The 13,419-nt window shown below is 40.6% G+C and overlaps 1 protein-coding gene across 4 annotated transcripts in view; it reads left to right on the forward strand.

Moving 5' to 3' along the window:
* Nucleotides 1-13,419, forward strand: part of SLC24A2 (solute carrier family 24 member 2) — a 120,374-nt gene that overhangs the window by 84,030 nt on the left and 22,925 nt on the right. For all 4 annotated transcript variants that reach the window (XM_027670716.1, XM_027670713.1, XM_027670715.1 and 1 more), the window contains one exon: nt 13,231-13,359. In XM_027670716.1, coding sequence (XP_027526517.1) covers nt 13,231-13,359 — 129 coding nt within the window. The remainder of the gene's footprint in view (nt 1-13,230; nt 13,360-13,419) is intronic.

Genomic DNA, 13,419 nt, shown 5'->3' on the forward strand with positions numbered 1-13,419 from the left:
AGTACCTGGTTGCAAAATTTGGTCTTGTCAGGCCCTTTTTAATGTCTTTTAACGTTTTAAAAAAATTATTAATACCACCTCCCATAAGTGGAAAAAAAGCTAGTGATTGATTTTTATAAAGTTGACCACTGCTCTTTTAGACTCAGACATCAAAAGCTGCATAGAGAGAGAAAGTTTTGTAAAAAGAATCCTTGACACATAAACTTTTATAACAGTTTAGTTTATACACTTTACTTCTTAGCCTTCTTTTTAGGCTATAGTGACAAAAGACAGCCACTGCAGGAAATGGCTGAGCAGTGATCTATGACATAAAATGAGCTTCCCCTTATTAAAAGTGGGATATGCTGTGCAATGGCCATGGTTTGTTTTGAATCAAACCAGGGTTGGATTTTGATATTTTATTTAGTTTTGTTTATTTATGGTTTAACAATATTGTTAGTTCAAATCAGAGACCATGTTGCCTTCTTCATGATCTGAGCAAGTAACTGAAATTTTTTCCTAGAAAGGTTCTGCAAAGGAAAAATCAGGTGTGTACAAGTAACAGAGTGTGTTTATGTCTTTTGGCTTCTTCCTAAAGACAATTATCCCTCACCAGGAGCTTATTTTTTACTGAAACATACTTAAAACAGGGAGAGGTTATCCAATTTTTTTCTGCAATACTGGGAAAAAAATCCCACAGCAATTTGTACTAGGGTGAATGTTTGGGAAAAGATTGTATTTGCTTTACACAGCTGGAGATGGAGAAATGACAAGATGATTTTGGCCAACTGGTGTGTTAGTGCACCAAGTATTAGCAGATGGCGTTAATTCTTCACTGTTTGCAGTAATTTTGTCTCTAGAAACTGAGAATCGGAATCAAGGATCTAAAAGAGATGGATAGGTTTTGATATCATGAATTATCAGTAATTATAATGAGTCACTCAAGGAAAGGAGGGCATAGTAGAACATTAAATTACCTTTTCTGTTAATCTAAATTTTCAGACTATCATGACACTTAAAGATCCTTGTCAGCCCAACAAACCATTACTCTCATATAAATGAAGTGAGTAAAATCTGTATAATAGAAACTCCCAGCACTACACTTCAACACAACATTTTAAGGTAAGGAAAGATCAAATTTTGGATCCATTTGGATCCTCTTTTGAGAGTCCTACCTCACAGCTGGAGTGAAATACGTCTTTAGACTATTTTTTAAATTCAGGGGGAAAAAAAAGAAAAAAATCAAAGTCCAAAGCAGACTGGCTTTTAGACTTTTGTTCTCAAAGGTCAGTAAGGGATGGCGTAGCCTGATGTAACCTATTATGTAGATCAGTCTGTGAGATACATGAAAACTCTAATTGACTCTAATAGAGTTCAGTAGCTTAAGAAGGAAACCAGTCTTGCTCTGTAAGATTTTTTTCCACTGAGATCGTTCTGTGAAAACAATAAGAAAAGGCAATCTTAAGCAATCACGTATCACGGCAGTGTCCACATGCTATCATTTTACGTTGTAATGAAGCATTTTCTAGGCTTATTCAGAAACCTGCAAGGCCAGAGAGCTTCATCATCTGAGACAATGGTTTCAATTTCAAGCAACGGCAGGGGAAGAAGGGAAAATTATTGCAAGAGTACATTACTCAGCAATATCTTCCTTTCATCTCCCTTTGGGTATTTTAAACTTGCAGTGAGGCAGGTTTTGGAACTTTTATGTTAGTTTCAGCAAGCATTAGGACATTCTGAACAACTATTCTTATGGTGGGATACATTATTTATCCTTATCCAAATGACACTATAGGAGCAAGCAAGGAGGTTTTTTAACTGGTGGAGGAGTGAGTCTGCAGATTTAGCTCTATCAATCTGAATGAAAGGACTACACGTGTCCGCTGTCACAATAAAAAATAACAATCCCCTAATACCATTTTGAGAAGTAATAGTGGAGGCACAGGATTGTATGGCAGCCAGTTCTCATCAGTAGTTTCTCCTTCTCTTTCAAAAACTCACTCATTAAAATTGGGCAACAAGAACATGCTCATTACAGCTCAGTCTTGACCTACAAATGCTTTTCAATTTTGATCTTTTTGTAACCAAGTGTTCTCCATTTTACACTGACAACATTGTTTGGTTCTGTTCCTAAGTAGAATTCAATCAGATGGCTCAAAGTTTTGGTGATTTTTCCTTACTCCAATGCAAAGGAGTGATGCTGTGGTGTCAGAATTTGGAAGTACAGTATAAATTTCCTTCTCTCCAATTTTCCACTTGTATAGTTTCACAATATGGTTTTGTGATCTATAAGCGCTGGATAAATCTCTTAAAAAAACTTACTGTTAGTGCCTTCATGTCATGGTAATAATAATTTATAACTGAGAAAATTGGAGACACTGTCAATCTGGATGAACAAAGCTTCAAATACACCTTTGGGGGAAAAATTTTGTCCTAAAAACTGTGGTACGTGCAATGGGTATACTCACATAGCAAGTCATCCTAAAAGATGTTTGCAGTGAGGATACAGAAGATCTGCATAAGGATCTAATTCTTTCTCCTCCATTATCAAGTTCCACTATGGTCTACATGCTTTTCCCTCTTGCAAAACAATCATAGTTATATTTCTGGGTTTTTTCTTATCTTTCACTGATGCAGATTATAGTGCCTGGGTCTAAATTCCTAGACACAAGCATTTTAGAATATCAGTCTCTATATTGAAGTTAGAATTGTCTGAAAATAAGTACATTAAATATTCTATGTTCTGCTAGTAAAAATGGAATATGCATATAAATGCCTATAAGCCCCTTATTATTTTAAAATTATGAAGCAGAGCTTGTAAAAAAGGTCGTCTCAGGCTAAGACTGCAAGAAAAGGAGAAAAAATAACTTTTATGTTGTATTTTTATTTTCCTATACTTTTAAAATAAACTTATTTTTAAAAGGCATAGTACTCCAATTGCCATGATTTAGTTTTCCTTATACCTCTCCTGGTTTCTTTGTGGGCTTTTTCTGGTCTTTATATGTTTTTCCAGATTCTCTCCTCCTTTCCTTCTTTTCCACTTACACAAGGGTGAAACACCACACGAGACAGTTGACAACACTGTCAGTTAATGTCTTCTACAAGGTGCCATGAACTAGGTGTATTTCACCTAATTTGCACGGGGTTTTTTGGTTTAATTTCTTTATTTGTCTCTTCCAAACTCCACTGTCTTCATTTTTCTTTTTTCCCAGGACCTTAACTCCATTCTTCTTATTTCACCCTCCTCCAGGGAAATTCAGCTGTCGTCTTTCTAGGTCAAGCCCTTGAGCAACAAGAAAAAATCTGTCCTGATGCTGCTTGCAGAAATACAAAAAGGCTGTACAGAAAATGTGCCCAGTAGCCCAGTCTTTTGTGCTAGACAGTATATCACCCCACTCCAACTGTAAGCAGCAGCCGATATCCTACACTTTGATAAAATAGGGATCATCAGCTTAGAAGGACAGACGGCTGTGGCCTCTGTCCCATCCCCTAACCAGCACAGCAGGGAGCAATATCTCCTCCCACCATAAGGTCTTTAAGACATTACTACTTTACTTGCAGCCAGAAATTCCCTTCTGCTGAATATTACATCCTCCTTGGGGATTTTGTTCTACTTACGGCATTCTGTCTCTTAACCTTTAGCAGGTTGCCACAAAGAAGATTCTTACATAAAACTTCAGAAAGTGGTACCAACAATGTGTAAGAAGATGAAAGAAGACTAAAAGGATACTTAGTATCTCATTAAATGTTTTATAGAGTGTCCTTCAGAGAATGATCCTTCTGAGAAGTCCAGTTGTGTCCCTTATCCCTGCTAGATGGGCCTTTGATCAACCTGGTCTAGTGGAAGGTGTCCTGCCCATGGCAGGGGGCTTGGAACTAGATGATCTTTAAGGTCCCTTCCAAACCAAACCATCCCATGATTCTAAAAGTTGTCAGACCAGTACTGAGCAAACCAGTTAAGAGCTTTATTCCATAGGATTACAAACAAGTATTTGATAGATGTTCTTGCATAAAGAACTGTGAAATATGGAGCATCCAGAGATTTTGTACCTTTTTCATTGTTTGTAATGGTTTAAATAATAGAAGAATTGAAGTAGCAAGAATAGAGTTGTGAATGTATGTAGATTGGTTTAAAAGACAAGAATATTTGTTACGGATGTATAAAAGAGAACACAGAGCAAAATAACACTTCTAATCTCATTTCTTGAAAATTGGGAATCATAACCCTATTTTTTGTAGGTAAAGATACACCTCATTAACCCTGATAGAATATGCAAAGGGACCATTTTTGTATTAGATTATTAATTTAATTATCAATACTATTATTAATAATAATATTCATATTATTAATAATAGTATGTGCTAGGCTACCACATCCATCCCATCTAGGCATTAGTATACATATGATACTCAGAATGGCAAATGTCCATGTAACAAAAAGACTGTCTCAAACACAAGCAAGAAAAAATGAGGGTGCTGTTACACTCCTGATTTTAAGCCATAAACTGCCCAGAGGGATTACATTTTATTTAAGACTTTTTAAGAGCCTTTTGGTTTGTTATAACCTTGAATTAGCATCCGGAGAAAAACTACACATTTTTCTCTAAGAGAAATTCTTTTAATTTGGCGAGAAAAATAAGACATTTTGGCAAAAGGTTTTTGTGCTGGTTTAAAGGTAAACCAGCAGGGGAAATGAACTCAACTCAAAGGAGAGATTATAAGTCAGAATAACAATTTAATAAAATAATACAATAAATATGATTATACAGACAAACAGTTGGTTTTAACCCACAAAACCCAAATGTATAACCCAGCACCCTGGGGCATGAACAGAGTGGTGTTTGTTGGGCCCCCTGAGTCCAAAGTAAAAAGAGAGGGAAAAACCTGTTGGTGAGAATGCTGTTGCAGTCTGGTCAAGAGTGGTGATTGCAGTCCAGTCGAGAGTGGTGGTTGCAGTCTTCCTCTGGATCCCACGCGTGGTTAAAAAAGTCCCAAGACTCCAAGATTATATATCCTCCAGTTCAGGCAGGAATGCCCAGTACCTCCCTCAGGGCGGGGAGTTCCACAATGGGTGTGAGGATGGGAACATCCTCCTATCTCACAGGCCTCTTAACACCCAGTTTATAGCCTGAGGAGTCAAGCTGCTCTGGGCAGAGGGTGTAAATGGTCTATTGATAACAGTTTCTGGGAAATGGCATGGAAGGCTATAGAATACACAATTTTGGGTTACACCCATCCAGTGATGAAGTGGTCCCAATTGTTCTAACTAGGACAGTTTTACAGGAGGAAAATACAATCAAGAAAAATACTTCACTAAAACACTCAACACAAAGACCCATTCCACAAAAAACACCCACCACAAACAGTCAATATACCCTCCCTAGTAAAACACAATTCATTGGTTTTAAGTTACCCACAAGAGAAGGAAAAGAGTAAAAGAAGAAAACAGATTAAAAGAGTGAAGAAAGAGGGAAGACAGAAAGAAGAAGAGAAAAAATAGTTACCAACAAGATCCAATGATTCACGTGATGCAGGCTGGAACAGAAGAGAGCAAGGGAAGGAGAGAGCTCACAGGGAGCTGCAAGTATCTTCATAGTTTGGTTTTCCCTCCCCAGCAGGCTATTCCAGTCACTAACCACTTAATGCCTTCCAGGCCAGAGTGAGTTGTGTTATAGCCAGTCACAGGCTGCAGGGGTGTGGTGTGAGCGGGCTACCAGGCAGGTCTGCCTTGACTGACAGAGCCCGACTGCAGGACCTGCAGTTCTGCCACGTGCTCTGCATGGGCTAAGCTGTGTTGGCTCTGCCCTGTGCCCTCAGCAGGCCTTATGTGATAAGACAGCCTTACCATGTACATGCAGGTTTAGGCCCAGCTCTTCTCCACACACAAACACACACACACACACAAACACACACACACGCACGCACACACGCGCACGCACACACACGCACGCACACACACTCTCACAGTGAGTTGTTTCTGACCCATATAAATAATTGTGAGATTCAGATCCAGCATCTCACAGGTGCAATACATAAGGAGTGAAAAGAACTATGACAGCTGGTAAGAATTTCATAGAAACACTGTAATTACTTTTGTATATGAAGCTCTAATGCAACTGTGTCTAAACCTTTAAGCGATGAGGAACACAAGTTATCCTATATTTTTCCAGTTGCAGGGAATGATGAGGGACAAAACAGGAAGACTCAGAAGAACAATAACTGACTCCAAGAGTGGTCTCACCAGCAGAATATAGGGTTTTTTATCATGGATTGGTTTAAACAACACTGGGCCTGCTGGTGAGAGACAGGATACATCTGTTTCAAAGGGGCAAAAGGATCAGAGTTAGCAGGGCTCATTGAAAGAGCTTTAAACTGCATTTGAAGGAAGAAATGGATAAAACCAGGCACGCTAGAGATAAGTATAAGGGTGGCACACCATTGTTTCAGGGACAGTGTGCTAGTAAGGTCCTTCAGTCTGCTCCATGATGTGCTGAGTACACCAGAGCACATTTGAAATGTCCCTGTACTAATTCACACAGCATCTTAGCCATCTCAGTGGAGTTAGTGGATGAAGATCCACACAGCATCAAAGACATAAGTATTGTCAATCCATCAAGAACAATGGAACAGTCACATAGTAATTAAGGCTTCTTCCCCAAAAAATGTGACAGGACTGATAGCCCAACTAAAGTGCATATACAGCAAGGCACACAGCATGGACAAGAAACAGGGGGGGCTGGAAGCCATTTTGCAGATGGAAAACTATGATATAATTACAGTAACATAAAGATGGTGGGATTACTTACACAAATGGAGTGATGCAATAGATGGCTATAAACTCTTTGGAAGGGATAGGCAAGGAAGCAGAGCTGGTGGGGTACCCCTGTATGTTAGGGAGTGTTTTGACTTTCTAGAGTTTGATGATGATGATTAAAAGGTCAAGTATTTATGGATAAAGCCAACAAAACAGATATCCTGATGGGAGTCTAGTATAAACCATCTAACCAGGATGAAGAGGCAGACAAAAATATATATATAAATATATATTTCCCAGCAGCTGGGAAAATCTTACGATTGCTGGACCTTGTTTTTGTGGGGGACTTTATCTTACCAAATGTCTGCTGGAAAGACAACACAGTGGAGAGGGAACAGTGCAGGAGGTTTCTGAACTGTGTGGAAGATAACTTTGTGACACACAGAGCCAGGGAGGGTGCCCTGCTGGACCTGCTGTTTGTGAACAGAGAAGGATTAGTGGGAGATGTGGTGATCAGAGGCCATCCTGAGCACAGAGACAAAGAAATTAAGTTTTCCTTTTCAGAGCAGTGAGGGGGAGGGGACCAGCAGAACTGCTGCCTGGACTTCCAGAGGGCAGATTTTGGCCTATTTAGGAGACTGGTTGCCAGAGTTCCTTGGAGGGCAGTCCTTGTGGGCAAAGGAGTCCAGGAAGGCTGGACATTCTTCAAGAAGGAAACTTTAAAGGTGCAGGAGCAAGCTGCCCACACGTGCTGAAAGATGAACTGGCTGGGAAGAAGACTGACCTGGCTGAACAGAGCTTTGGGTGGAACTCAGAAGAAAAAGGAGAGTTTATGACCTTTGGACGAAGGGACAAGCTCAGGAGGACTACAAGGGTTTTGTGAGGTTAGGCAGGTAGAAAATTAGAAGGACCAAAGCCCAGCTAGAACTTGATTTGGCTTCTGAAGTTAAAGATAATGAAAAATGTTTCAACAAATACATCAGCAACAGAAGTAAGGCTAAGGACAATCTCCATCCTTATTGGATGCATGGGGAAACATAGTGACAACGGATGAGGAAAAGGCTGAGGTACTGACTGCCTTTTGTGCATTTAATAATAAGACTGGTTGTCCTCAGAGTACCCAGCCCCCTGAGCTGGAAGACAAGGATGGGGAGCATAATGAAGCCCTCATAATCCAATTGGAAATAGTTGGGGAAAGTGGACCTGCTACACCACTTAGACACACACAAGTCTATGGGGCCAGATGGGATCCACCCAAGGGTACTGAGGGAGCTGGCAGAAGAGCTCACTGAGCCACTTTTCATCATTTACCAGCAGTAGTGGCTAACAGTGGACGTCCTAGTTGACTGGAAGTTGGCAAATGAGGTGCTCATCTACAGGAAGGGCTGGAAGGAGGATCCAGAGAACTAAAGGCCTGGCTGTCTGACTTTGGTGCCAGGGAAGGTCATGGGCAGATGATTTTGAGTGTGATAATATGGCATATGCAGGACAACTTGGGGATCAGATCTAGCCAGCATGGGTTTGTGAAAGGCAGACCAACCTCTTCTCTTTCTATGATGAATTGACACACTTAGTAGATGAGGGAAAGGCTGTAGGTGTTGTCTGCCTGGACCTCAGCAAAACATCTGACATTTTCCCACATTATTCTGGAGATACTGGTTTCCTATGGTGTGGATGGATACATTGGGTGTGGATGGTTTGCTGGGTAAAATACTGGCTGGATGGCTGGGGACAGAGAGGGGTGGTGAATGGAGTTGCATCGAGCTGGCGGCCAGTCACCAGTGGAGTTTCCCAGGGCTCAGTATTGGGGCCAGTCCGATTTAATATCTTTATCAATAATTTAGACAAGAGGATCAAGTGCACCGTCAGTCAGTTTGCAGATGACATAAAGACACAAATGTGGGAGTGTTGATCTGCTGGAGGGTGGGAAGGCTTTATAGAGGGACCTGGACAGGATGGACTGATGGGCCAAAGCCAGTGGTATGAGGTTCAGCAAGGCCAAATGACAGGACCTGCCCTTGAGTCACAGCAGCCCCATGCAGCACTACAGGCTTGGGTCAGACTGGCTGGAAAGCTGCTTGGTGGAAAAGATGAGGTCCCTTCCAACCCTAACTATTCTATGATTCTGTGATTTTGTACTGGTCAACAGCAGCTGAACAAAAGCCACCAGTGTGCCCAGGTGGCCAAGATGCCTTATGGCATCCTATATCAGAAGCAGTGTGGCCAGAGGACTAGGAAAGGGATAGTCCCCCTGTCCTTGGCACTGGTGAGGCTGCACCTCAAATCCTGTGTTCAGTTTTTGGGCCCATCACTTCAAGAAAGACATTGAGGTGTTGGACTGTGTCCAGAGAAGAGCAACGAAGCTGGTGAAGGGACTGGAGCACAAGTCCTAGGAGAAGTGGCTGAGGGATCTGGGGTTGTTTAGCCTGGAGAAAAGGAGGCTCAGGGAGGACCTTATTCTCTACAGCTCTCTACAACTACCTGAAAGGAGGTTGCAGCCAGGTGGAGGTTGGTCTCTTCTCCCAATTAACATGTGACAGGATGAGAGGAAATGGCCTCACATTATGTCAAAGGAGGTTTAGATTGGATATTGGGAAAAATTTCTTCATGGAAAGGGTTGTCAAGCACTGGAACAGGCTGCCCAGGGAAGTTGTTGTGTCACCATAACTGGAGGTGTTTAGAAGATGCGTAGATGTGCTTGGGGACATGGTTTAGTGGTGGAGCTGGCAGTGTTAGGTTTACGGTTGGACTTGATGATCTTAGGTGTCTTTTCTGACATAAATGTTTCAATGATTCTATGAATTTGTGAAAGATGAAAAAATATGTCACATTCCAACACTTATTTTCTGAGTGCCCATGTCTGACCTTTGCCAGAAGCAAGATATCAGTGTAAATTGGCCTTTGGTCTGATATAATATGGCTGTTTCTCTCTAAGGGATTATCATCAGAATTCAACATGTCAACTGATGCAGCTTTCCCATATGTCCGCTCCAGTATCATTAAAGTTGATTAGCTAGAGTCATAGGAGGTAATGAGTTTTGGAGTATAGATAGGTAGGTAGTAGCACTTAGGCTGCCCTAGATAAATGGAGATTTTTGCACAGTGGTGGAAGGTGTGTCATAAATGAGCAGAATATTCTCCATTTTTGGTGGAGCATGTGAAGGTCAAGAGAGATACCAAAAAGTATCTAAAATGGCACCACCATATGTATTCAGGCAACTGAATTCCTGTGTGTATATCATGTTATCATTACATTTTCTTCATAGTACTGAAGAAAAGAATCATACTGAACATTGCAGCTATTGAATTTTCATCATGCAGACTAAAATAAATCAAAACTGTAGTTGAAGTATTAATTTCTACAAACTGTGATAATGCATATTCAGTATGTACATTGCAGATAGGCTGGAGCCGCTGATGGTGCACATAATCTCTTCCATAAATCTGTGCTGAGTCATTTTCTACCACTGCTGCTTAGTCCACAGCATGACACTCACATTTGTGTGGTTTTAGACCTGCCAAAATTTTTCCCATTCATTTCTTAAGCCTCAGTGGATAGTTCAGTATTGCATTGAAATTCATAGAAGCTACATCTACAAGTACTTTGAACTTCCTTACTTCCACTGATTTTTGGAAGGTCAGCATTGAAAATTAGATGCCAAATCCAATTTACAAAATAGGAAATGAATATTGACTCTGTAGCATCTGTAATGCATCCTGGAGTTAAACTAGCAAGAAAAAGGGTTTTGCCTGCACTATGAGCCTGAGTTTGGCCTTATAATTTGGGGATAGTTGTCTTGGGGAGAAAGATGAGGTAGGACAACTGGAAGGTGAAAATATCTCAAAAGATGGATCAAGGTTTCTCAGGAGATATCTGGCAATCTACAAAAGCAATTCTTTGTGGTCCTTTGCTATACCCACTCATGTTGCCTGTGCGCTCATGCACACCCAATGGTATTTGGCACAGCCACGAGACTAGAATGATACCCGGCGTTGAAGTAGAGTGAGTACTAGTACAGTCCTACATGAACCAATACAGACATTGCATTCTGTATATTTTTCAGACACACATGCAAGCTCAGACTAATGTAAAGATTTGTTGTGATTAACTAGAGTTGTTAATCATGGCTAATCTCTAAAGATGGCAATTCAGGAAGTACTTTGCCACTCAGTGCTGTTTATGCAGCAGTCACTTACTGAGCTTTATTCCAGCTGAGTCTGCTGCTTGAATTACACATGGGCCATTCAGAAAGAGTTACCTAGGCAACCCTTCAATTGGTCCTTTTGTGCCCCAGTTTTATCTCAGTCATCATATTTCAAAGCTAAGCCTCCATCTCAGGTTGATTTTCCCACCCCAATAGCATCTACCAGAATGGAAAAGGAATGGATTTGTTTTTTAGGAAGTAGCTGCACAAACTCCTGCTCTAGCACAGTTCCCCAAAAGTCAGGCTTCAGTAGATTGCAGCAGTGAAGCATAGGTTGTCCTCTTCAGTGAAGAACTGAAAGCTAAAGGCAAAAGCTAGCCTCTTAAGCTGCTCAGGAGTCTTTAAAGTACTGTGTTGAGTGTGACAAATTGTGCCTATATACTTTTAAAAATCTTTTAATATTATAACCTTTATGAGCTTTTCACTTTACTATTGTCTTACAGTCATGCAAGTTGGGAGTTTCACAAAGTATAGGGATTAACAATATATGGTCTTCTGTTGACATCAACACATAACTCAAAAGTAGCTGCAACCTGTCAATGTGTCAAGAGATAAATAAGGATTTATCTGACACCTGACACCATCAGTGTCAGGTGGTACTATCAGAGTGGAAGATCCTGAGCCAAGAATGGCACTTGCTTTTCTAGGTACTGATCAGGTCAGGTAGCTGGGTAGTCAAACAATTCAGGAGTTCATAATAGTGGAATAACTAAGACCAGTTCTTTAGTCAAAATTAGCAGTAAGTAGAAAATGTTATGAACAATACCAACATATGGTGACATTTCATCAATAACTCTTTTGCTTAGAAAAAAATAACTGATGTGGTCATTCAAATGTTTGCTCCATATATTATTGTCATAAGTTTTATGTAAGCAATCTTAAGACAGAAGAAACCTATTATAAGAAACTTATTATAAGAAACCTATTATAAATCTGTAGGAAGAATAACATGCATATTGCAGAGCTATCTCAATTGCTATCTTTTTTCAAAAGAAAAAAGCAAGAACACTACATGAAGAAGTTGTTGTATACTTCTCATGCTTTCAAACAGTTTTCACTAGGTGCTCTTTTTTGGACTTGTTTAGTTTTCACTGAGCTCTCTAGAAAATCTTTCCACAAGATTAACAATTTGCATTACACACATTTATGTGAAAGAACCATTTAGGCCATTTTTTCAGTTGTCTTATTCTGTAATATGTGTTAGATAGATGTGCAATTCTGGAGACATAGGCTACCTATAAGTTTAAAAGTTATTTCAATACATGCATGCAAAAGCTTGAATCATGCCCACTTTGCTTGCTTCCTTGTCAGTGAGAGGGTTCCATTTTGTTAGGAGGAGCACTCTAAGGAAAGAGAAGTGTGTGGCAGCCAAATGTTTTCTCACAGGAGAGGATTCCTATACATCTACTCTGTAACAGGTGGGCAGCTTACACATAAATGGAGACTAGAGATCAATGTGAAAATCAGCTACATCGATAGGAGAGGAATGTCTTTAGTTTTAGCACCAAGTTGTTAAGAATACTGCTGCATTGTGGCTGGTCTAAACGCAAGAGTCTTTGGTTGGAGACAAGGACAAGCCTATTCCTCATGTGGACAGCCCAGCGATGGTGTTGGGGCCCAGAGAGGTTGGGCTATCTCCATCATTGATGGTTTCACAGTTTGACTGGTCAGAGCCCTGAGCAGTCCAGCCTGACCACACCAGCTCAGCAGTGAAGCTCCACAGGTGCCTACCATCCTGAATTACCCAATGATCCTACGAACAAAACAATACATACATATACAGACATATATTTATATAGTAACTTTTTAAGTTACTCACAAAAGCTTAAAAAGTTAGATATATGTATACATCTATATGCACATTTAAATATTTCTCTCCCTCTCCCTCTCCCTCTCCCTCTCCCTCTCTCTCTCTCTCTCTCTCTCTCTCTCTCTCTCTCATCTATATGGCTGGGCTTGATGCTGCCCACAGATGTCTTAATCCCTGACTATACTAGCCCACACCTCAAGGGAGAGCTCTGGGAACACTTGTCAGAAACATTCTGTGCATCCCAAGGGACCAGCCACAAATATATGTCCTTAGGCAGCCTATGCTGCAGGGATACCTCACAGTCTGGCCAGATTAATTTTTACTGTGTTCTAAATAATGTTGTTAGGTAGGTGTGGTGTTAATGCAATGTTTTCAGAGTCCATGGTTCTCACTGCAACACAACACCATTCTCAGAACGCCTTTTGGAAGAATCCCTAATCTCATTCATCTACTTTGATATTCTGCTCACTGCATTCTTACAGAATGAAGAGGATGAGGAGCAGCCTCTCAGCCTGGCTTGGCCTGAAACCCGACGCAAGCAGCTCACCTATCTTTTTGTGTTTCCCATTGTTTTTCCACTGTGGGCTACCCTACCAGACGTTAGAAAACCTGTAAGTAACGGTTGTTGCATTATTGCAGTGTGTTCTACACAAAAGGGTTAGATCTCTAGC

The sequence above is a fragment of the Neopelma chrysocephalum genome, unplaced genomic scaffold (genome assembly GCF_003984885.1).
Source record: "Neopelma chrysocephalum unplaced genomic scaffold, ASM398488v2 Primary Assembly neopelma1_96926, whole genome shotgun sequence".
Lineage (NCBI taxonomy): Eukaryota > Metazoa > Chordata > Aves > Passeriformes > Pipridae > Neopelma > Neopelma chrysocephalum.